The sequence below is a fragment of the Triturus cristatus genome, chromosome 8, assembly GCF_964204655.1.
Source record: "Triturus cristatus chromosome 8, aTriCri1.1, whole genome shotgun sequence".
Taxonomy (NCBI): Eukaryota; Metazoa; Chordata; class Amphibia; order Caudata; family Salamandridae; genus Triturus; species Triturus cristatus.
The window spans coordinates 1,230,773,170-1,230,799,290 of record NC_140591.1 but is presented as its reverse complement, the minus strand read 5'-3'; the positions used below and the strand labels follow the sequence as shown (position 1 = coordinate 1,230,799,290).

At 45.6% G+C, this 26,121-nt stretch overlaps 1 protein-coding gene across 2 annotated transcripts in view; it reads right to left on the bottom strand.

Moving 5' to 3' along the window:
• SYTL5 (synaptotagmin like 5) overlaps positions 1–26,121 on the bottom strand; it is a 725,724-nt gene that overhangs the window by 278,323 nt on the left and 421,280 nt on the right. For both annotated transcript variants that reach the window (XM_085622910.1, XM_085622911.1), the window contains one exon: positions 15,760–15,876. In XM_085622910.1, the coding sequence (XP_085479036.1) occupies positions 15,760–15,876 (117 nt within the window). The remainder of the gene's footprint in view (positions 1–15,759; positions 15,877–26,121) is intronic.

Genomic DNA, 26,121 nt, shown 5'->3' with positions numbered 1-26,121 from the left:
ATGCCTGGGCAAACAGGTAGACTTTTAGTAGCTTTCTAAATTTCAAATATTTAAATTCCAGTTTAAGGTACAGGGGGAGAGAGTTCCAAAGTTTGGAGGCTAAGTAGGAAAAACACCTGCCCCCTTGTTAGAAATGGGGTTTCTGGTAGGCTAGGGTATTCATCTAAGACAGGCAGAACGCCCCACTCTAGTCAGGGCAAGGCAGTTACACACCAAAGATAACCTGTGGTCACTCTCTTAGCTTGCACAGAGCATGCAGGCTTATCATTAGAGATCATATGCAAATTCACTCACACAGCAACACAATGAATACACCACAAAAGAGACTCCACACAGGAGTATATAAAAATATATCGTATTGTGCATAAAACCAGACCAAAATTACATAAATCATAAATAGTTTGTACACTATACAAGTATTCAGGTAGTACTAGTTATTCTGATCAAGGCAAGACCAAAATGATATACATTATACCCTTAGTGCATGTAATGCAAGTTAGATAAGGAAAAAGCACATGAATTACAATATATACTCATAAAAACATAGGAAACAGCACACCTGCACTACTATTAAACTTAATGTGGTATCTCTCTCTCTCCCTGCCCAGGTAGACTATCAGTATGCAGATGAATGCAGATGTATCCCCTGTCACAGCCAGCCCTTCCTGCACTGTGGGTGTCTAGAAGGTATGTATAAGGTATAGCTGTCTCGCAACCAAGATGTGTATTGGAGTTAGACTGCAAAGCACAAAGAGTCATAAGCACAGAGAAATTTCTAAAATAGTAATGTAAAATCCAACTACACCAGTAAGTAGGATTTATCACCACTATTTAAAACATACCAAACATGGCAACGCCACTCGTTTCTGATCAGGAATTGCCACTTAAAAGTATACAAGGGAATTCCCAATGCTAGCCTATGAGAGGAGTAGGCCTCACATCCATGAAAAACAAAATAGGCTATCACTACCAGGACATGCAAAACATAAAAGAACATCTCCTAACTTTTACTTACACAGCACCCTGCCCTTAGGGGTGACCTATGTGTAATAAAGGGAGGTTAAGGCTTGGCAAGTAATTTTAAATGGCAAGTTAAAATAGCAGTAAACTGTGCACACAGGCCCTGCAGTGGCGACCCTTGACCTTAGGGTAGGCCGCTCCCCCGCCTCCGCAGCGCCACCAGTGCTTGCCTGCCTCAGTGTTGCCTAGTTCTGCCTGTGTGCCCCCGTGACTGCCGCTCCCACTTCTCTCCTTGTTCCCCGAGTGCGTGGTCCCAGAGTGCCCGGTTCCCTCCTTCTATTTTGTACCCTCGAGTGCCTGCCTCAGAGACTGCCTGGTTGAATGTAATTCCACCTTTTTTCTGTATCCCCGAGTGCGTGGCCCCCCCCTGTGCACCCGGTGCCCCTGCTCGTTGTGCTTGTTTTTCTCCGCCTTTTTTCTCGTCCTTTTCCCGCCTTTCTCGTCGTCCGCATCGCTTCTTCCCCTGTTTTCTCGCCACCTTCCCAAAGCTGTTTTTTCCTCGTTTTTCCCGCCGCCCGCCTCCCGCTTTTCCCGCCATTTTTGCGCTCCTCAAGCGTAATCCCATTGGCCCACCTACCCTCCCGCCTCCCGCCTCCCAGCTGACCCCCCCTCCCCGGCTACCCCATATATGGCGGCCGCTGCGAGGCCGCGCAGCGGGCGCGCCACTGGCGCGCCAAAGGCGCGCCTAAGGCAAGCCCGTCTGCGCCCGTCCGCGCCTGGACCGCGCCCAGCACCCGTCCCCCTGGTCCCCACGACCCCCACCCCATCCGCCACCCCCGCCTGACCTACCACACCACCACCCTCACCGCCCTCAACCCCGGCCGCACGCCCGGCTGCTACCGCGCTACCCCCAAGCGGACCCACGGATCCTTCACCTGCCGCAACTGCCGCTTTACCTGCCTACGAACACACATCGCACCCGACAAGAACGACTCCCCCGGAAACAACCTCGACTGCATCCTGATCAACACCCGATCCGTCCACAGGCATGCCATCGAACTATGGAACCTCATCGACTCAACAAACCCGGACATCGCCTTCCTCACCGAGACCTGGATGAACCCCTCCTCGACACCCGACATCGCCATAGCCATCCCCGACGGCTACAAAATCATCCGGAAAGACCGCACCAACCGCACCGGAGGAGGCATCGCCATCGCACACAAAAGCTCCATCCGCATCTCGACCCACGTCGACAACTCACTCCCTGACGCCGAACACCTCCACTTCGCGATCCACAGCGACCCCAAGACCACCCTCAGAGGCACCCTCATGTACAGACCACCAGGACCACGCACTAAGTTCAGCGAAGACATCGCAGACTTCGTCAGCCCACAGGCACTCCCGTCCACCGACTACATCCTCCTAGGGGACCTCAACTTCCACCTGGAGAACCACACCGACAACAACACCACCGCCTTACTGGACAACCACGCCAACCTGGGTCTGAAACAGCTAGTCAACACCCCCACCCACTACGACGGACACACGCTCGACCCCATCTTCTCCTCCAGCAAACACATCTCTTTCAGCCACACCACCGAACTCGCCTGGTCGGACCAAAGCTGTGTCCACTTCAGCTTCAAGAAGACCACTGTGCACCACCACACCCAGCAACCACCAAGAAGACAGTGGAATCGAATCACCACGGAACAACTCACATCGACCCTCTCTCAGAAGCAACCCACCAGCACCACAGACCCCAACGAAGCCACCAACAACCTCACGAGCTGGATCTCCGACTGCGCCAACCTCCTGGCCCCCCTGAAGACCCAAGCAAACACCAACAACCACAAGAAAAACTCCTGGTTCACCCCCGACCTCAAGGACTCCAAAAAAGAATGCCGCACCCTCGAAAAGACTTGGCGCCTCAACCAGACCGAGGAGAACATGTCTGCTCTCAAGAACGCCACCCGCCAACACCACCAATGCCTCCGCGCCGCACGAAAATCAGCCTTCCAGAACAGACTAGACAACAACGCCCACAACAGCAAGGAACTATTTGGCATCGTCAAAGAACTCTCCAACCCCGATGCAGAAAACAACTCCATCCCTCCCTCACAGGACCTCTGCGACTCCCTCACAGCCTTCTTCCACCACAAGATCACCGACATCTACAACAGCTTCACCACAACCAACACGAACCCACCACTGGAACCCGCCACCGACAACACCACCATCCTCACCTGGAACCCAACCACCACCGAGGAAACCACCCGCATCATGAACTCCATCCACTCAGGATCACCATCTGACCCCTGCCCGCACCACATCTTCAACAAAGCCGACAACATCATCGCACCCCACCTCCGAGACATCATCAACGCGTCTTTCACCACCGCCACCTTCCCGGAGAAATGGAAACACGCCGAACTCAACGCCCTCCTAAAGAAACCAACAGCAGACCCCACCGAACTCAAAAACTTCCGGCCCATCTCGCTCCTACCGTTCCCCGCCAAAGTGATTGAGAAAATCGTCAACGCTCAACTCACCACCGCCCTGGAAATCAACGACTCACTCGACCCCTCACAGTTCGGCTTCAGAGCTAACCACAGCACCGAGACCGCCCTCATCGCAGCCACGGACGACATCAGATCCCTGACCGACAAAGGAGAAACCGTGGCCCTCATACTCCTGGACCTCTCTGCAGCCTTCGACACGGTATGCCACCATACCCTGATACGTCGCCTCAGCAACGCCGGCATCAGAGGCAAGGCCCTGGAATGGATCATCTCCTTCCTCTCCGGAAGAACCCAGAGAGTCCGCCTCCCCCCCTTCAGATCCACAGCCACAGAGATCATCTGCGGCGTCCCCCAAGGATCCTCCCTCAGCCCCACCCTCTTCAACATCTACATGACCCCCCTGGCGAACATCGCACGAAAACACGGACTCGACCTCATATCCTACGCCGACGACACCCAGCTCATCTTATCCCTCACCAACAACCCCACCTCAGCTAGAACCAGACTACACGAAGGCATGAAGGAAGTAGCGAACTGGATGACAGACAGCCGGCTTAAACTGAACACAGAGAAGACGGAGGTCCTCATACTCGGCCCTACACCCTCCGCCTGGGACGACTCCTGGTGGCCTCCCGCCCTGGGCAGCACTCCCCAACCCACCGACCACGCACGCAACCTCGGCTTCATCCTGGACTCATCCCTCTCCATGACCAGACAGGTCAACTCGGTGACCTCGGCATGCTTCAACACCCTCCGCATGCTCCGCAAGATCTTCCGCTGGATCCCCACCAACACCAGGAAGACCGTCACCCACGCCCTCGTCACCAGTCGCTTGGACTATGGGAACACTCTGTACGCTGGCATCACCATCAAGCTGCAGAGGAAACTGCAACGAATCCAGAACGCTGCCGCACGACTCATCCTGAACATACCCCGCCACCACCACATCTCCGGACACCTGAAGAAACTTCACTGGCTCCCAGTCAACAAGAGGATCACCTTCAGACTCCTCACCCACGCACACAAAGCCCTGCACAACCTCGGACCAAAACTCATCAACCACCGCGTCGCCTTCTACACTCCTCCGCGCACCCTACGCTCGACCTGACAAGCCCTGGCAGCCGTACCCCGCATCCGCAAAGCCACCGCCGGAGGAAGATCTTTCTCCTTTCTGGCAGCGAAGACCTGGAACTCCCTTCCCAGCCACCTTCGCGCCATACAGGACCACCTCTCCTTCAGAAGGCAGCTCAAGACCTGGCTCTACGAGCACGGACCCCGCCCCCCCCCCCCCCCCCCAGCGCCTTGAGACCCTTACGGGTGAGTAGCATGCTTTACAAATGTAACTGATTGATTGATTGATTGAGACAGGTTTGAAAGGATACTTATGTGGGTGGTACAAGCAGTGCTGCAGGCCCACTGGTAGCATTTAATTTACAGGCCCAGGGTATATGTTGTACCACTCTACAAGGGACTTACACATAAATCAAATAAGCCAAACAGGTGTAAACATATCATACCATGTTTAGAGGCGTGAGCACATGCAGTTTATCCCTGAATAGCATTGGTAAAGTGCCCAGAGTCCTAAAGCCAACAAAAAGAAGGTCAGAAAAACAGGCAGAGGAAGGCGAACAGTTTGGGGATAATCCTGCAGAAAGGGCCAGGTCCAATACCCCTGTTTTTGATGTGAGGAAGAGTCAGCAGGTGTGGGTCAGAGGATCTCAAAGGACAGGTGAGAGTATAGTGAGAAATCCTTTCAATTGATCAATTCAGGAGCTTGATTATGACTTGGCATAAAAAGCAGTGCAGAGTGCCTTAAACTGTTTGACTCTGTGAGGCACTGGTACCCAGTGCAAACGGTACAGCAAAGGGGACGCATGGGCCGAATGCGAAAGTTTGAAAAGGAGCCTGTCAGCATATTTCATGACGACCCGCAGTTTATGTAAAGCAGAGGTCGGAAGGCCAAGATAAGTGGCATTTGCGTAGTCAGTGCGAGAGAGAATTGTCACCAAAATTACTGTACGCAGTGCCTGGGTTGACAGAAGACAGGCTAGCTTCCTAGCTGAACAGAGTAGGCGGATGCAAGTTGCTGTGAACGAATTGACTTGGGGCAGAAGACATAACTGGCAGTCAACTGTTATGAAATGCGTCATGAGTGTGGATCAAATGTGTCACTGTGCAAAGTTTTCTCTGCAAGATGACCACTTCATGCATCTGGCCCACTGTTTATTAGATGTGGCACTCAATGTCTGTAACTGCCATTATAAAGTTTTTGTGTACTCTCCTTAGCTTTCCTTGCTGTCTATATTAGAGTGATTTGAGTCATTTGTCTTGAAGCGCAGTGCACTCTGATGCCAGTCAAGGGTCCTGGATCTGGAGAGGCACTTCTTAGGGATCAGGGGCTCACTTTAGCAGAGGCCAGCAGGGCACAGGCAGGTCCATTTGCAGGCCCAAGCAGGTCCAGTTGCAGCAGATCAGCTGGGCAGTAGCTGGGCAGCCTCTTTAGCTTGTTGTGTCCTTGTAGCTCAGAACAGTAGGTCAGCAACTGTCCCTTGGAGTCACTCAGGTTAGATCAGGAAGGTGGGAGCAGGCCAATTCTTTATTCTCAGAGGGCAGGGCAATCCTTTGACGAACAAGGTAGGTGTCAAACAGCTAGGCAGTCCTCTAGGGAACAAGATAGTCCTGTAGTGTCCACAGGTTCAGGAGTGCACTGAAGAGTTGTACTGAGGGTCCAATATTTTTACCTGGTGCCAGCCTTTGAAGTGGGGGAACCCCACATCTTGTTCAGGAAAGTTCTTCCCTTTTCCAGCCGAGGCTCCAAGAAGTCTAGGGTGACTATAGACTAGTGTCAGTTTCTGCATGCTGTTGGCAAGCCCCTTTGAAATGTAAGTGGGGCAAAGACCAGTTCCATTCCCAACTACCCTGCCTACACCCAATGTCCTTTGTCTCACTGTCTGACAAGATTACACAAATCCCAAGAGTAGAGCCATTCACAGCCATGTGACCCAGGACACTGGCAGCAGGCCTCAAAAAGGTTAGCATAAGAGAAATGCAATTTAATAAAAGTGTAATTTTCAGAATTGGGACATAGAATCCGACTTTTCCATTAAAGAGGATTTTAAATCACAATTCATTTGAGTCTAAACATGACATTCCTACCTGAATCCTATCAAAAATATGCACCCATTGAAGATAATAAGGTAACCCAATGATATCCAAAAAAAACAGATAGGTCTTACAGTAGTCAAAACAAATATAGGCCTTTTTCTCTACCAGTACACGTAAAACTTAAAAACACATGTCCTAATTTTTAAATACAATGTGACCTGCCTTATGAGCATTTAGGGCCTACCCTACAGGTGATTTATATGATTTAAAAAGGAAGGTTTAGGTCTGGCTAGAAGTTTATTTTGCTGGGTCAACAAGGAAGTTTTAAAACTGCACTTCTGGCTGCTATGGCAGCTCTGAGACTTGTTTTAAAGTGCTACTTAAGTGAGTTGCACAATGTGTGCTTCAGGCCCACTGGTACCATTTAATTTACAAGCCTTGGGTACATGTAGTACTATATACTAGGGACTTGCAAGTAAATTTAATATGCCAATCCAGTGTAAACCAATTGTTACATGTTTCAGGGAGAGAGTACAAGCACTTTAGCACTGGTTAGCAGTGGAAATTCAGAAAACAGGGGGGTTGAAGGCTAAACGTTTAGGGTAAGACCACACCAAGGATGTCATGTTTAGCACACCCTTTCTTTTTTTTCTTTCTTGAAGTTTGATATAGAGCGAACTTTACCCAAAATCAGGTATCAGAGCGCTTTACATGAGCACCAGTTGATTTAAATGAGGACATATTCATTTTTGTTAGGTACAGGGAGATTAAGTGATTTGCCCAGAATCACAGGATGTTGACCGTTGTTGCCGAGGCTCGAAACCGGTTCCCCAGATTTGAAGTCCACCACCCTAACCGTTAGGCTACATCCTCTACACCCAATGTAGTAACTGTGTGCAACGCAACAGGACTAGGCACAGTGAGGCACATGCAGCCTGCTGCATTAAAATTAATGAGACTGACCTTTGCTGTGTGTGTAATCTTACACAGCAATGAATGCAGGTATAGAGACATGCAATGGACAACAGAACTCCATTTAAGAAATATCTTTCGCAGTCATCGGTATTTCGATCTCTGTTCTTAAATAGCCGGCCACAGCATGTCACAACAAGCATTTGCAATGCAACAGGTCTCGCATTTGTGAAAGCTAAAGCTGATGCTGTTAAAAATGGCTTTTATTTGTGTTTTTGTATGTAGTGGAGTGATGATATCTGCATAGCGCTATTGCCATTCGTATGACCTTGCGGCGCTGGAGAACCAGAATATGGGAAATAGGTTATGAGGGAGGGGAGACAAGAGAAGTATGCCGTTCGGGGAAAAAGGAACAACAATGGAATTATATGCTGCTGCAGCCACAACACTTTAAACAGCACTATGTATTTCACAAACAAGACACGGAATCCACAACCTACTGCAGAATCTCAGATTACAATAAACACATCGTAGCTTAAATGAACGTTAACGAAAAAGCCTGGCAGATGGTGCTGGGCACTGGAATGGTCTCTCCAACTTCAATCCGTTACTGTACTCCGGCTGATTGTTAAATTCAGGTACTAAACTGGTACTAATGAGGTTCATCTTTTCCACAGCTTGTAATTTCTGTCACACATATTGTTTTTAGTAAAGAGCTCTCCCCACCCCCTGGGCCTTTTATGTGCAAGAAAAAGGTGTGCAAATGGCGTCCCAGTTACAACAGAAGGGAGCGGAGCTCACAGGGAGCTCAGCAGAACAAAAGGGAGCACGGGGTGGGTGCATGGTGGCAGGGTGACTGGCACAGGAGCTGTGGGTGGTTGGGTGTCCAGGGAGGGGTTGGGGTGGGTGCATGTTGGCAGGGTGACTGGCACAAGCGCTACGGGTGGTTTGGTGTCTGGGGAGGGGTTGGGGTGGGTGCATGGTGGCAGGGTGACTGGCACAGGAGCTGCAGGTGGTTGGGTGTCTGGGGAGGGGTTGGGGTGGGGTGGATGCAGGGTGGCAGGGTGACTGGCACAGGAGCTGTGGGTGGTTGGGTGTGTGGGGAGGGATGGGGTGGGTGCATGGTGGCAGGGTGACTGGCACAGGAGCTGCGGTGGTTGGGTGTCTGGGGAGGGGTAGGGTTGGTTGTTTGCAGGGGTATAGAAATACAGTTCCATGCTGGTTGTTTGCAGGGGCATAGAAATACAGTTCTATGCTGGTTCATTGCAGGGGCATAGAAATACAGTTCTGTGCTGGTTCTTTGCCGGGGCATAGAAAAACAGTTCCATGCTGTATCTTTGCAGGGGCATAGAAAAACAGTTCCATGCTGTTTCTTCGCAGGAGCATTGAAATACAGTTCCATGCTGGTTCTTTACAGGGGCATACAAATACAATTCCGTGCTGGTTCTTTGCAGGGGCATAGAAAACAGTCCCATGCTGGCTCCTTAAAGGGACATAGAATCAGTTCCATGCTCCAGTAAGGAACCAGGTGCAGTATCGACTTTTTCTTTGTCTACTTAAAAATGCAAACCGCACCTGACTCCTTGCTGGGGCACAGGCACACAGCAAGGACACACACACTGGAGTGTTTCTTGGACTAAAAACTGAATCCAATGAGTGTCCATCTCCTTTACGGCACAAAGACCTGCCATTAAGGCAACACAGGGGTTGAAAGATAAGCTGACGCCACTGGGCGCTGGTGGAACTGTAAGCTCCCCCCACAAAATGCCTGAGATTAGCAGCCCAGCAGTGAAGGCACTAGCAGGTACCCAAGCACCGGCAGGTGTCTGGTACTGGTGGTGGTGTGGGCGGTGCCAGTAGTGGAGGATAAAAGTTGGCCTCGACACCTATTTTTGTATTACTCATAAATCACTGTGACGACACCGCAGAAAAATAAAACTCGACTTCTGCATATATCTGTATAGAGGAGTCCCGGTCACAGGAGCCTGACTTATCCAGCATTGGGCTGTCCTATAAAATTATGCTGTGAGCAAGAGCACAGTTGGGTCAAGGAGCTGTAGGAAGGCAACCAATCTCCTGACTGCTCTATTAGATAAAGCTCTGCCACGCCAAACAAGGCTTCCTGTGATCTAGCGTCCTCTGGTAGCCCTCAACACATAACTCTTCTGTGATGTGCAATATCCTTATTAGAGACCGCATGAAAGAATAATTTATCGCAGTTTTTTCCCTGGTGTAGAAGCGGAGAGCGAGGCTTCTACTGTTATTGCTGTCGAGCACCATTGTTTGCAAAGGCACAAACTGAGTATTATTTAGGCCCCCAAATTAGAATAAGAGTATGTACTGCAATAGAATCAAATGTAGCATCTAAGTGAAATTAATCCTTTTTGCTCTTAAGGGTCTATGGCTAGCGCGCACGTGGTGCTGCGGCCATCGATCTCCACGGTGTCGTTTATTCACGGAATCCACTTAAAGAGAACGAACGACGCCGACTCCCTCCTCACAAAGGCAGATAATAAGACAAAAGGAACTAGTGCTCGTATTAATGGCGGCGCGAGTACTTAGCCGTGGGCTCTTTGTATCAGAATGCTGCAAATGAACTTATATGTGGCAGGAGTTCCTGCGTCCACCGCAGGCAGGCAGGCACAGCACTTCCCGACCCGTACGCATGCACATATCCTGTCCTCCATACACGCAGACAGGGAGGGAGAGAGGGAGCGAGCGAGCAGGAGTTGTGCTAACGCCCCGAGCCATACGCGTGCACATCTCCTGTCCTCCGTATGCGCACATCTGCTGTCTCTTGTGCTACAGCGAGCAAAAGAGATGCGCATGCACATCTCCTGTCCCCCTTCGGACGCAAAACCCACGACAATAGATCTCGCCAAGGTGAGCAGTGAATGCGCTGCGTCGCTAGGCAAGACCTAAAAACACCATATTGTAAAAGGGACATGAAGGGGATAAGGCAGCTGTCCAAGGTAATGCTAAGCTGTAAGAAGAAAGTTGCAAAGCATCAAGGCATATATTTAAGAAACGTTAACTGTTCTTTTCCTTGTGACACAGCAGGAACCACAATTTGGGTATTGCAAATGACATATCCAGGATGGTGAAGCAATGGCACTTACAAAAATAACAAATGATGATTCTGTGTTAGTAAACCCAGCTATGTTGCACTGCACTGGTTTTGCAAATGCAAACTCTTTTCACGCATATATGTCGTGTAATACAATACGGTGTTCAATAAATTATTTAAAATGAGGTTTGAGTTCTGGCGATATATGAAACAATGGGAGGGTTCTGATTAGAAGGAAAGAAAACCCTGACACACTCTACTACTTTTGAGAACTGTGGACTTGATTAACAAAGAGACAGGGCCACAAATAGTGATTTCAAATTGTGCATGGACTATTTGCAATCGGTCTTGGAGTTTGCAATGCAACCTATGTTCTATTAAGTTACACCACAAAATCTCCAATCACAGATGGGTTGAAGAGCAACCAGCCTAATGAATATTAATTAGGCATGTCTCTATTTACAGCCCCTATGATTAGCTACAACACATGGTTGGCCTGTAAAGAACAGCAGACCAGAAAATTGTTGTTTAAATGAAAGAATCCCATGTTATTTAAAGGAACCAGTGCTGTTTTAAACAAATTGAACATTTCTGCTTGGGGCACAATGAGGTGAGCAAGTAGAGGACCCCTGCACCACTCACTGCCTGCGCCCCCTGTTGTCACCCAACACAATTTCCAAAGAGAAAGTGGTCTGGCGGGGATAGGTCCCACTTTGTGAATCAGTCACCACCTCTTTGGAAGAGTTAGTAACTGTTCAATGGTTTGCAACCTTAATTATGATTGCAAACCTTTGATACATACCTAATGACCCACAATTAGGAAAGAATGTACCTTTTGCGTCTCTTAATTGCAATTCGGTGTGTGTGGGTAAACCTATTTTGCACCTCGGAAATGCTTATCGACTGCCTAAATGTGTTTACCTACCTATAGCAAATGGATTTGACAAATAGCAAAAAGACATTTTGCTGTTGCAAACCATTTGCTTTTGGAAAATGCAGGGTTTGCGACATCAAAATGGCTTTGTACATCAAGCTGTTAATGTTAAAGTGATAGGCACATTTGAATTACTTAAAGCTACCACAGGAGGAGGCACTTTGTCTCCTTAATATTTAAATGAGGGAATGATCTTTCTGACACATATAGGATTATTCCGCCAACATATTCTCTTATGGCTAAGTTGGTGGAATGCCCAGCATGTCCATGAATGACTCGAGGCAACTGACAATTTTTCTGCAATAAAAATGTAAATGCATAAATTTACTGAATAAATGAAACCAATAGCCTGTCCATCATTCGTACTAGAGACATTCACAAAGTTTCAAATCAGTGGATTGAGAAAATAGGCAGAGGGAAAAATTGTATCAACTTGATGCTAGTGGGGTACAATTTTACAAATTAATGATCAAACTCACCCAAGAATTCACCAAACTTAATGTGGCAAAAACACGATTTCAGAAAAGGCTCAAAAGGGGTGCATGATATATTACACCTGGCTTGAAGAACGCAAGAGGACTGCTGACATCTGATATACTATGTATGAGAAGAGCTCACAACACAGCTACAACAGAAATGAGAGAACTAAAGCAGATGAGGTAAAGAGAAATCTGGTCCACACGGCATACCCCTAAATATTCACTCCAAGAATGGGAGATACTTTATACAGTGCCCTTTACCTTGGTAAGGGCTGGAACTATTTGTCACAGGGAATCGACGAAATACTTGTCATGATGAGCCCAGAGGGCAATTAACTCTCTATGGTGAAACTGTTGGGTGGTTCTTGATAGAAATGTTTGTGAAGACTAGGGACCAGATGTACGACCAGTTTTTGAGTGCGCAAACGGGTTTGCGACTCGTTTGCACACGCAAAAACCTACATGGCCATGTACAAACACTATTTTGTGAGTCCCAAAAAATGCGACTCACAAAATAGTGTTTTGCAACTCGCTATTAGGAAGGGACGTTCCCTTTCTAATAGTGACTCCCTAGCCATGGATGAATGTTTTGCGACTGCAATTGTGGTCACAAAACACTCGCAATTTACTGCCCTCTTCAAGAAGGTGGTAATGGAGTCTCAAATGTAAAGGGGTCCCCAGGAGACCCCTTCTCCTTTGTGACTGACTCTAAAAATATTTTTTAAGGGCAGGCAGTGGTCCTAGGGACCACTGCCTGCCCTTAAAAAATGAAATAAAAACGTTTCATTTTTTTTTTAAATGCATCTCGTTTTCCTTTAAGGAAAACGGGCTGCATTTAAAAAAAAAAAACTGCTTGATTGACAAGCAGTCCCAAACATGGAGGTCTGCTGAGCCCAGCAGGCCACCATCCCTGGGAGGGCCAGCCATTCCCAATGGGGTCACAAATTGCGAGTGGCTCATTAATATTCATGAGCCTCAAGTTTTGTGACCCCATTGGGAATCGCAATCAGTGTCTCTGACACAATTGTACATGTCATTTAGTAATTCGCAAATTGCGACTCGCAATTGAGCGCAATTTGCGAGTCGCTAAATGACATGGTCGTACATCTGGCCCTAAAACTCTCACAAGATTTGAGCTACTAGAAAGAAGCTGACTGCAATTCTGGAAATTATAATGAGACCTTCCACCTTCAAATATGCACGCAGAGCTTAAATAGGGTTCCGCTTTATTTTCATAGCGTAGGTTCTTCTATCTTGGGAGATTCTTCAGTGTTGTATTTTCTTTGCAATCTAATCTAGACTTGAGAGTGAACACTACTCAGTAGGACTGGATATATTTTGGAACAGGTGAGAAAACACTTTGCGTTCTATTGAGGCTTAAATACGATTGAGGAAAAGTAGTTTGAATTACGGAACTTGGCTAATAGCATCATCATCACAGGCATTTCTTTAGCCGCTTTAGGCATCCAAGAGGTTTGTGCAAAGCAAAGCAGTGTCCTTTCCTGAATCTGCTAAAATAAAAGCCACTCGGCGCTCATTCAGGGGGACAGCTGCTCTGAAATGTCTTTAGAGAGCCAGGTTACCTGGCTGGTTTAAAACCTGCCTCCTGCCTTCACTCGACAGACTTTTTTTGGGGGGGGGCGAAGTTTTTTTTTCACCTGACCAAATTTCTATGGAAGGGTAAATACAGCGACCGACAGTCTTTCAGGTATTTTAGTACCTGGCCAAATGTAGCTTTATTGGTTAAGGACAGGACTTTGAACTACACCATTTCTTTTTTCTGAGCCTCTCCAGACAGAAGATATGTGCTATTTTGGGGCAAAGCAAGGCAACACTCAGGTTGCTAAGTTTTCTTCACTCGCATCCAAGCAATATTTTTCTGGCCTAAATTTATCAGCCACTGGGTGTTACAAAATCTACTTTCACCTCAATAATTGCTCTGTCGGTGTTGGTCTGCATCAAGGGATGGTCGAGCTCCTGTGAGCCATTTCAGACGATATAGATGTAGCCGCCTCCACATTGATCTGCCAATCACTGGATGTCCATTCTTCAAAATCCTTGCCCAGGTTCTATAAATTATTATCTCACCAATTTGAATAGTCAATTAAATTTCCAGTCCTTTTTTTCAGCACATGGTCTGACCCTATTAGAAAGAACTGACTAAGGCCTAATTACAAGTTTGGCGGTGCGGGAGTGGACTGGCACACTGGCGGTCTGCTCCCGCACCACCAAACCTGTGGTTGCACTGTTTGCCAGATTACGAGTTTCCTCGTGCCTGGTGGACTTTTTTTGACGATCCCACATCAGTGCCTCTGAAAATGAGTACCGACATGAGAACACCAAAAACAGTTCCTGCACGGCATGGACTGTAAAGTCCATGCCCTGCAGGAACTGGGGAGTATGCACACAGGGGGGCACATATTATGCAACTCTGCGTGCATCCCATTGCACAGGGGCAACAGGGGACCCTGTAAGGCCCCCTTTGGTTCAGGAAGACCAGCCTATACACGAAGGCAAGACCTCCATGACACCGCTGGCCGTCCTGAAACTAGGCCTGGGCGGTAAATTTCGTTCCGTTCGCGGAATTTGCGGAATTTGGGTAATTTCGCGTTCCGCGGAGAACGCGAAATTGCCCAAAAATCTGCGTTCCGCGACTTCGCGAAATTTTTTGCTTGTTCGCGTTCTCAATATGCGTGTTCGCGAGATATTTCACCCCGAGCACGCAAACAGCGATCGCGAACAGGCAAAAAGTATCGCGAACAAGCAATTCCGCGTGTTCGCGGAATTTCTGCGTGTTCGCGGAGATTTTTTACCGTTTCGCGGAGATTTGCGTAACGCGGTTACGCAAATTCCGCCCACCCCTACCTGAAACCTCTAATATGCTTGGCTGTGCCACATTGGCACCACCAGCATATTACTAAGGCCCTGACTGCCACACCACCCCCAGGGAATGATGGCTGCGGCGTTGCATTGGTGATCTGACCTCACAGCTCGTAATGGGGCGGTCGGTCCACTGGTGCGTCTGTGGCTGGACTCCCACCGCCGCGCCCCCACGAGTCTGGCAGGCCTCAGACTGCCAGACTTGTTAATAGGCCCTAAGTCTGTTCTCAGTCACTCATTGTTGGATGTGAGCTATATTTTATTAATAATGCACTGATGTAAAAGTAGCCAATGTAAAGGGTAGATGTACACATTAAACTGTAAAGTAGAGATACAGGACACCAAACATGAACAATCAACCGCTGATAAACCTTGAGAGATTTAAAGACTTATTAAACATTTGAGAAGTTCACTTGGAGGCAGGAACCTTTGCAAACTCCTGTGAATATCCACTTTACGATGTGACTGACTAGTGCATCAATTGCATCACACAATGGAGGGCAGTTCGCAAACCAATCAGAATGCAATTTGCACATCCTGGTTCACAAACTGCCCTTTGTACTTCATACTATTAGCTGTTGCAGCAGTTGTTTAGGAAATCCGCAAGCCATGAGTGCTGAGATACACTTGGCTGAGACTTTCTATGGTTTACTGTGTTGCAGTAGTGCTGGGGTCAATGAGATGAGCATGAAAGACAAGCCTTTATCCTTTACTTCCAAAGCATTTTCTCAAAAGCAAGATATACTGTTTCCATTCAATGACCCAGTGAGAAGCTGAAATACATCAGGCTTACTATTGGGAGTATCAGTGCATACAATGCTAATCCCCAGGACTGTATTTCCTTTGGTAAAATCCATATGACTCTGTTGGCAACTTGAAATTCACACAAAACAATCTCACCTGTGAGAGTGTGGAATCGATCTGTTGCTGCGCATGCTTTGGGCATCATAGTCTGAGTGAACGCTTCTTACATCTTCACCTTTTGCTTGTAATTTAGTTTTCTTATTGGGCAAGATGCTGCAAATGCCAAACCAAAACGCTGTTAGGAAATGTTCCAGCATAACTATTGGCTTCACTATGTATGCATGCTTTCTTATGACTGGGCAGGAAGGGACCACATAATATTTCAATTAACAAACACCCACAGATGTATTTAAATTAATATTCTCAGGCAATAAATATTTTGGAATTGTACAAATGTATAACTGTCTTTTTAATGAACACAGGTAATTAGAGGCAGCAAACTAAGGCTTCCAAGCTCTAATCAATTATATGCATGTTCAATTATCTGACACAACTCGTTGCCTCTGGTTGAAAGTGAACCATGTTAAAACAACAACATCAGAATTTTCTAAACATCATTGTGAATGGCTACAAGAATGACTTTTCAGTTAAGATAACATCATATACCTTAATGTACATTTTTTGATGCTGAATGTTTATGTTTTATTGCCTAAAAATCACAAGAGATTGGTTTCCCACAAGCATGACTATAAATAACAGGTATAAATTTGCTCACTAAATTTCATTGCATTATCATCTATTTTTTTTATTTTATTTGCTGTTTGTATATAGCAAAAAATATGCCCAAACGACTGTGAGAACTTTACCTGATTACATTACACAATGTATGATTGTTTTTTTTTATTACTCTGTTTATTAAGCAGTTGCTAAGTATGAATCAATGTTTACAATGTTGGATATGCACATAGCTAGTCAGTGTGGAGAGAATCAAACTGCAGCAGTTTCAAGTAGAGATGAAGTCAATAGATGTATCACGTTTATAGCAATGCAGTCATATTAGAACTTAAAGATATACAATCCAAACCAAAACACCCTTCTACCTCCCTCCCACAGATCCCCTGACAATCCCTTAAATCTCTCTATATTGGCTCCTTCTGCTCCAGATCTTGTCAGACTTTTGAGGCCGCCCCTACTCTGGTAAACTTCATTGTCTGCTAGGTGACATCAGTCTGGATCGTTCTTCCAGTCCCGAATGACCAGGAGTCAACATTGTTTGAGAAATGTTGTGTTTGGCCACCCCTCCCGCTAACATCAAAAATGTTTTAAGATACCTGGGCCAAGTTTCCTTCCCCGTTATGCTCAATACCAGCCATTTAACCTCAAGGGGAACAGCAAGGCCTGTAACCGTGGCCATGACCTGTGTGACCTCCCTTCAATACTGTTGAATTACTGGGCAGCCTCAAAGGTTATGAAAGAATGAACTAACCGCTCCACAAACCCTAGAGCAAAGGGCTGAGTCGTAGTGACCCAGGCAGTGCAACAAGGATCTTGAGTAGCAGAATCTGTGTAGTATGCGTAGTTGTATGAGGCAAAAATGCACCCGTATGGCTAGTTCTGTAGGGCTTTGGAGGGCCTCTACCCAATCGTCATCTTTTATGAGTCCTATGTCTCTCTCCCAAGCTTCCCGTAGGGAGCGAAGTGGATCGGGGGGAGTTGTTCAAAAGTCTTTGGTATACTAAGGAGACTTCCTTAACCAGCATTGGGTCCAGTAACAAGCGGTCTTCCAAGGGTGAGGACTCTGGTAGCTGTTTACCCTCAGGTACGTGGAACTGAGTGCATGTCTCAGTTGTAGGTATCTGTAGTGCCCCCATGCCATATTTGGTTTGGAGGCCTGCAAAAGACAATAGTGTGCCCCCCTCCAAATGTCCCCAAGGCGGTCAAATCCTATCAGTCCCCATCGTAAGAGGCCATGTAATTTCCTTACCTCCCAAAGTTGCTCGCTTTCCCACAGTGGAGTTGCAGCGGTCAATTTCCCTTCCCAGCCCAGATACCTATTGTCTTTGTGCCATGTCGTAGCGACCACCTGAGTGTTGCTCAGCAATGAACCCATTTGCTTTTTGTTTTATACGATAGAAAGATGTCCTCGTTCCCCCATAGCCTTAGGATCGACCCTGTAGGATGGTCCTCCTGTCTCTAAATACCCATTTGTTAATTATCATCAGTTGGGCCGCCCAGTTGTAAGCAAGAATGTCGGGGATGGCCAGTCCCCCCTCGAAGATCGCCTGCTGTCACTTACCGAGGGAGATCCGGGAGCTACCTCCATCCCAGAGGAGCTTGCACAAATCGCTATTGACTTTATTGAAAAAGTTCTGCGGCAACCTATACAGAGTGTTCTGAAGTAAGTATAACATGCAGGGGATGCTCATCATCTTAAAAAGCAACGCCCTGCCCATCAAAGAGATTGGAAGCACCCTCCAGCGTACCACTTCCTCCCAAAAGTGCTCAAACTGGGCAAACAGGTTCCTATGCATGAATTCCTTGACATTCCTGGTCACAGAAATACCCAGGTACCAAAAACCCTGTGTTAACACTTGAGCCAGGCATATAGATGGAAGAGCTGGGAAGCTCAGCTGGTGGAAAAATGAGGGACTTATCCTAAATAATTTGGTAGCCTAAATAACCCTAAGAATGCTTTCTTTAGGAACAGGGAGATTAGGTGATTTGCCCAGAATCACAAGATGTTGAGCTGACACCTGAACCAGGTTCTCCAGTTCCAAAGTCAACATCTCAGGCACTTAGGCCACATCTCTTACCTTGCTAGTAAGGATGATCAAATTCATTTTTAGAACAAATTTGGTAATTCAATAATTCGAATATAGTAAATTGGAATGGAAACAATATTTGCCCCATGAATGTCAACCTTTTCAGAACTTTGAGTGAAAGGGAAAGTTTCTAGTCAGATTATGTAGCCTTAAACAGACCAGCTTCTATTCTGTGGCAGTGCATCAATAATTTGCTCTTAATACATGCGGCCCATCAAGAAAGTCTAACACACCAACAATCAAAGACACACAATTTAACTGCATCATCAAGTATCATGTGCTATCCTGTATAGTCACAGTCTGACTCAATAGTATAAGGGATTTGTATTACATTTTTTCAGGACTGACGTCCTTTGTTATGACACAGAAGAATGTTGTCTTACCCAAGTTCAGGAGGCTCTTCAGAAAATCTTGCCCTACCCAATGGCAGTCCTATATGGACACACCCTATCAACTGGTCCTGCTGTGTCAATGATACACCCTGTAATTAAGCAATCAATTTTCCTGCCATGACCCTCCAAAGCCATCTGAACATGAAAGTGGATAGATCCCTCTGCAAATCAGGCCCATTAGCATCACAGTCTTCTGCAGAACCACCTGCAGTTCTAAAAATGTCAACAAGCTGTTCAAGCATGCCTAAATTAAAACATTTCCCAGAATCCATCAGCATTAACATATGTTCAAATAAGAAAACCTGCATAGCAGTAACCAACCTCCTGGTTTTCACTATTACCTACAAAACATAGCTACAAACATTCCCTTTGAAAGGCATCATCTATCAACGAGGTTCAAAATCCCTGTACTTCTTTCCCTAGCCTCCCTCTTTGGTAAGAAGAACAGGTTTATTGCATACTCCGTTCACACTGTGCTCTGACTCAGCCTAAACAGAGGCTAAAATAGAACCAAACTCTCTCATTGAATTAGGTCTCATCAACAAACTTTCTGCTGAAAAACATGTCATGGAGATAATGTCCCTCCTAATCAAGTCTGTTTGTCACATTCTTTGGATGACAGAATCCATGCTCTAAGACCTTTAAATCACTCCAGGATACAACATTCACCAAGAGCGATGTGGATAAACAAGTTTTGATGATGATGATGAGGATTCACTTTATACCTTATGCCCGATCTGAAAGGAAGGTTTTTTTCATTTCCATGTGGAATCACGCTCTGCATTGTTAACTCAAAAAGCTCATTCATCTTTACCATCATCTACCATCCCACATGGTATAGGTAATAATTTTGGGAAATTTCCTTGAACTGGCCTTGCATGTCCAAAAGTTCATCCAAAAATACTATTTATGCATTTTTTATGTATGTATTTATTTACATTTGTATAATACATAGCTTACCCAAAATGTTGCTAGCATGCTTTAAAATGACCAAGACAGATAAGATCAGAAGATTTATCCTACAGTAAACCATGTGACCAACAGGCTAGCTGAACAGTGAACAGTAAAAATCCACCATTACAATAAAACTCATAAAATATGTATAAGTGCTAATAGGTGACACAAGTGGACTGCTTAGTAAAATATTTTACATTGTGATCTTCTGACAAATGAGTGGCGAGTTCAGAAGAGCAATAGCATCTGGATGGCATGGTTATCATGGAAGGATTTAATGTCTATGTAGACCAACTAGTTAGAAACTATCTTCAGAGCTGATTGAGAACATTAACTTTTTGGCCTTTTACCAAATGATGCATGCCTCTACTTGCGTGGTAGGTCATACCTGGGATGTGGTATTCACACTGGAATCATGATCTGTGCAGTTACAATCATGGTCAAACTATGCTTTTACCTTACCCATCATTCAGTATCAACTTTGCCTTCATGTCAAACCTGCACTAACACCCATCATAGCCAGGTACTTGAGTGCCGTAAATGAAGAAGAGTTTAACCATCTTTATAAAAATGCAACCATATAGCATCTTATCCATTCTAGTGCTAACAACTTGGTTACCTTCATTCAAGTGAATACAGCAATAACACTTGCAGTCGCACTTGATAAGCTTGCTCCTCGCCAGCTAAAAAAAACAAAGTCAAAAATCAAAACCACCGAGGGGTACATCTGGCCTCATGCAGAAAAGCCCATTTTAGGGCAGGAGCACGAGCACTTTATCACTGGTTAGTAGTGGTAAAGTTTACAGAGTCCTTAAGCCAGCAAAACCTAAGCCAGCAAAAACAGGTCAGAGGACAAAAAGCAGGGGGAAACTACATCAATGATGTCATGTCTAATAGTGACTGAAGTATTTTAGCATGGACTACATTGTGGCCCTGCAGAAGTTAACAGCAGAAGCATCTGTTTTTTTCATGTCAAAGTAACAAAATGTTATTTTTGTTATTATCCTTTTCACCGAGTAGAAATACAGAACCCCCACAAAACTGAGATGAGGCTCAAAAGAAAGTAGAAAAAAGGAAAAAAATCTTAAAGAGAGCAGGTGGATCATCTGCACTTCTTTTAATAGCAATTGTCAAATGCTGTGATCATCAAGCTACCACAGAAAAATGTTATGCCATCCAGAAAAGATTAATTAAACATGGTATTAAGTGAACTGCTGAGTAGTGATTTAAAAAAACACGACAAATAGGTACTACTGATTACTAAGTTGAATCCCACTATAATGTGGGATTCAAACTTATTAATCAGGTGAGCTCTGGATGGACCTAAGGATGGGTAACTAATGCAGGTGTACTAACAGAAAAGACAGAAGGGAAAAAAGTGAATGAGATAAAACCAACTGATGATGGACTAAGTACTTTTATTAGGTCCCCAATGAGTAGGATTTAAAAGAAAGGGTAATATGTTGACTGTGTAAAGAGGTTTACATGTTTCTGCCTTGGGTAATGCCAACAACAGGGACAACAGGCTTTCTTCAGGACTGGAAGGTTAACATATCAGTACTCCCTCACTTCTGATTTAAATTTCCAGCTATTCTGTTGTGGGCCAAATGACTGCTAGTCCACATCGCTGCCAATTACACACCAGCTTTTCCTTCAGTTGATTCATTTAATTTGCTAGGATTCACACAACAGAAGGGGTTTAATCATTGATGGACTTGGTTTTAGGTTTCAGCTGTTGACCAGTGAATCAACTGATAACATCTCTGCCATGGGCAGACCATGCTTTGATTAGGTTTAATCTCCCATTAAGTCCACGCCAATGTTATAACGCTTTCTGAAGAAATGTGAGACAACAAAATGTACATACAGCAATGAAATCCTAAGTAATATGATCTGCTTGTCAATCAAATCCTTTATTTTCAGTTTTAGTATTGAAATTGAAACAAAGGGAATGTCAACCTGAAAGAATCCGAAGTCTCCCGAAACATGCTGATGACGAGATAGTTTGCAAAAAACACTTCTGTATTGATTTAAAAAAAAAATATAACAAATGCTAAATATGATTATTACGGAAATAGAATTAATGATGCTAAGTGTTCCAGATAATAACCTTTTAAAATTGAAAAAACTTTCCCTGCATTTCATAATATAATTCATGAGATTAAATTGTAAGCCTTCTGCCAGGCACAAAGCAGTGACCTAAGAACTCAAATATTATCACAACATGTGAGCATAGTGATCCTAACTCATTGAGACAGTTTCATCAATTCATTGTGCCACTTTAATTTGAATTCATATCTATAGAAGATAACAAGGCTGAATCCAACTGAATCTACGGAAGATATTTTTTCAGCTACCTTTGTACGGCAAAACCTTAGCTTATAATCAAAGGCCATAGTAAATTTGTCTATGCTTTTTTACACAAAGGTATCTAGTCACAGCTATTAGTTAATGTTGTAGTGACTCCTCTCAAGAAAAAGCATACTCTGGATCCTCAAATAGTAGCAAACAATAGCCCTAAATCAACACTAAAGTTTCATTAAAAAAAATACATTACTATACTTTAAAAACTACAAAAACTACTTGTAAGCAAACTGCTTCTTGTCAGATTGCTAATCCAGGTTTTGTCCTCTTTTTGCCTACTGTTCAACATATATAAGATTCCTATAGCCCTTCTAATTGAGGCCATTGGTCTCTGGTATCAATTGTATGCAGCTGGTAATGAAGTTATGGTAGATTTATAATAATCAGTGGAGATATCTGAAGCACAATCATGCTTCAGAGTGGTAGAACACATTATGACCATCAATTTACTTTGCTTAAGTACTAGCAGAACTGAGTTTTTGCTCTCAGGTACAAAAAAAGTTAATACTTAGTTTTGGCAAAGTGAGCTTGGGCTTATACCTATGCCAACTGCTAGAAACATGAGAGTAGTTTTTGATTCAGCTTCATCTTTTGACAGCCAAATAAGTTAAGTTACTAGACAGTCAATTTTCATTTGTACAATCTATGTAAGAGGGCCCCGTACTTCACATGACCCATCTTATTTTACAAACAAATGCAGTAGTTGTTTCTATAGTCTTGTATCATGTTAGTGTGCATCAACCAATTTAATTTGAACATGCTGCAATCTGTTAAAAACATGAAAGTGAGAATTGTTAGGCATCTAAATTCATCTGATCATCTGACTTAGCACTACCTAAATCTAGCCTAGCACTCTGTTAGATATTTGGGGTCTTATTTGGACACTGGTGAGCTGCACTCTATTCTGCAGTTGCAGCAAATGGGTGTACGATCCGGCCATTGCGGTCTACGGATCACCATATTTAGCATTCTTTGCCAGGTAGGCAAAAATATCTGTGCCTTCGGAGGAATTGCTGCCATTATGGTTCCTCTAAAAATACCGAAGCTTTGAGGTGTAGGCACCATGAATGATGTGCCTGCATAGCAATTTTTTTCTTTTAAAAAACAAACTCCCTTAGCAGTAGCTTTCCCTGCTCAAAAAAACAGAGCAGGAAAACTACCTGTTTGGCAGACAGGATACTCTGCCATGTTCATGATGGAATACCACAAATATGGTGGGATACCACAAATATGGTGGGATACCACAAATATGGTGGAATACCACAAATATGGTGGAATACACTGTTTGCCAAAGGTCTATTTAAGACCTTTAATTCAGTTTGGATGTCTAACCTTTTTCTGGAAAGCTTTGCATGGTTAAAAAGCAGAATATCTCATAATACCTTTAAACTTAAACAACCGGTTAGAAGGTTTTACGAGGGAGAAGATCCTAAATTGGACCTCACAAGGTAAAAGCTGATCAAATTGGAAGGGAAATGATCAGTATGGCTGAAGCCATTCTATGGACACTCTGTCTGCAAGTTTACAATAAATTATCCAACTAACGTACTGGGTCAACTTTGATGCTTTATTTTTTGCGGCTATGGACAAAGACTTAATTGTGAAACAATTGATATTAGTTTTGTGCTTGATTGCACCTTTAATTAATTAATTAATTTATTTTTTTGTTGAAAAGAAACCTTTATTTGACTTCAAAAAGTTACAGACATGTGCCTACAACCCTTTGGGCCAGCCACTGAGAGCATGATACGTATCATGGTACCGTTCTACAGATTGGTCAATCCGAAGATCCCGTCAGTCCATCAGCACTCCCAGTGAGGGCAGAAGCAGTAGTTAAGTAACAATATTAAATACGGTTTCTGTTTTCATTTAAAACTAATAAACATTACACACAAACAAGGCAATAGGCAGTGTGAATATCAGGACACGCTCCCCGGGGTAGGAAATCAATGACCTGCTGCAGAGAAGGGAGGGGGGCCCGGAAACAGAGGAAAAATCAAACTGTAACCTACTCATAACCTAACAGATGAGGAATGGTCAGCTAGGGGGACAAAGGGACATCCAATACAATAGCCAAAGGAGGGGCACAGATGTCTCCGCGATAAGAATTCCATGGACCCCACACCCCAGTCCATTTCCTAGGCTTGCCTCTCGCTACATACACCGTCTTTTCCCTAAACATGCACCAATCCATATTCTCCTTCCACACCGAGACCGTGGGCGACCTCTGGGAACCCCATAACTGTGCGATGTTGCGTTTACCCACCATATTTACCAAAGTCGCCCACTGCGTCTGCGCCACATTATAATCGTTTGGCTCCCACACATTCAGCAGGCATCTCCTAGCTTCTGGAAGCAGAGCAACATGAGTGACCTCTTCCATTACCGCGTGCACCCGACGCCAAAAGCGAGCCACCTCAGGGCATTCCCATATAACGTGAAGGAAAGTACCCAGTGAGCCACAGCCACGTTTACACATCCCATCCACGGAGAAACCCATGCGCATCAGGCGAGGACCAGTGACATACACTCTATGGAGTACCTTTAGTTGTACGAACCGAAGATGGGCCGGAATTGCCTCCTCCCTCGGGGAGGCTATTGCCGAGACCCAGTTCTCGTCATCTAATTCCAAACCGTCAGCCACCCAGGTCGCCCTCAAGTGGGTCAACAGGTCTGCCCGGTCGTTGATAAGTTTTTTATAGATCAAGGAGAATGTGCTGTCAGGCACGTAGCCATCGAGCACCCTGTCCTCCAGTGGGGAGTTTTCCGAGATGACAGTAGCATCAGGGAAAACCGAGCACAACGCATGACGGACCTGAGCATACCGGAAGTACTCCCTATCATTCAGCTTATACTCCGCTTTCAGCATTTCAAACGTTTTAAACTCCCCTTTCACCCAGAGATCACTCACCTTACATATGCCAATCATATCCCATTTCTCAAATCCTTTAGTTCTCCACAAACAGCCCAGCCTTTCTGAAGCATACAGTGGAGTCGCTCGAGTCAGGTGGTCCTTCCAACCCAACGCAGCATTAGCAGCATGCCACACACGTACCGCTATCTTGGTTGGGCCTGTCAACTGCACACCAGGAGACTCTGAATAGAGTGCTCTATTATAATCCCCCCCAGGCAATAGCATTTTATCCATCTCGAACGCCGGGTTCAGGGCCGGTCCGTACATCCCGTGGTTAACCGCCGCCAATTGGGACGCCCAATAGTATCGCTTGATATCGGGGAGTGCGATACCCCCATCATAGCAAGGGAGTGTCAATTTTGAAAGGGCAATTCGCGATCGCCCGTCCCAAAACAACTGCCTCTGCAAGCTATCCACCTCACGGAAGTAGCGGGCCGGTATGACGTTGAGTGTATTTTGCAGTGCATACAGGAATCGTGGCAGCGACATCATTTTAAACAACGCCGCGCGTCCGAGCGGTGAAAGCAGGAGCCGTCGCCACCCCGAGACGTCGGCCCTCAGTCGTTGGAGTGGGGGGAGTAAGTTCCGCTCATAACGGGCCACAGGGTCTAATGTTATGAATACCCCCAGGTACTTAAACCCTGACTGCGAAATCTGGATAGGGCAGCCACGCGGGAGGAGAGGAGCATCCCCAGAGAGAACGTAGACGCATGACTTGGCCCAGTTAATGACCAAACCGGAGTTGCGACCAAAAGAGGTCAGAACATCGACTAGTACAATCAAAGACTGCCGTGGCGCTGTGAGGTACAGGAGAATGTCGTCCGCATAAAGAGAGATGTGGTCCTCAAATTCAGGCGTCCACCTAATGCCGCGCAATGAGGGCTCCCATCGTAACCAGGCAGCCAGAGGCTCCAATGCAAGTGCGAAGAGGAGGGGCGACAATGGACAACCCTGCCGCGTGCCTCTTCCCAACTCGAAGGGTGCCGACGCTCTGCCATTCACCACTACCTGAGCCAACGGTTCCTCATACAGCAACTTTACCCAACCGATAAACCCGGGGCCAAAACCAAAT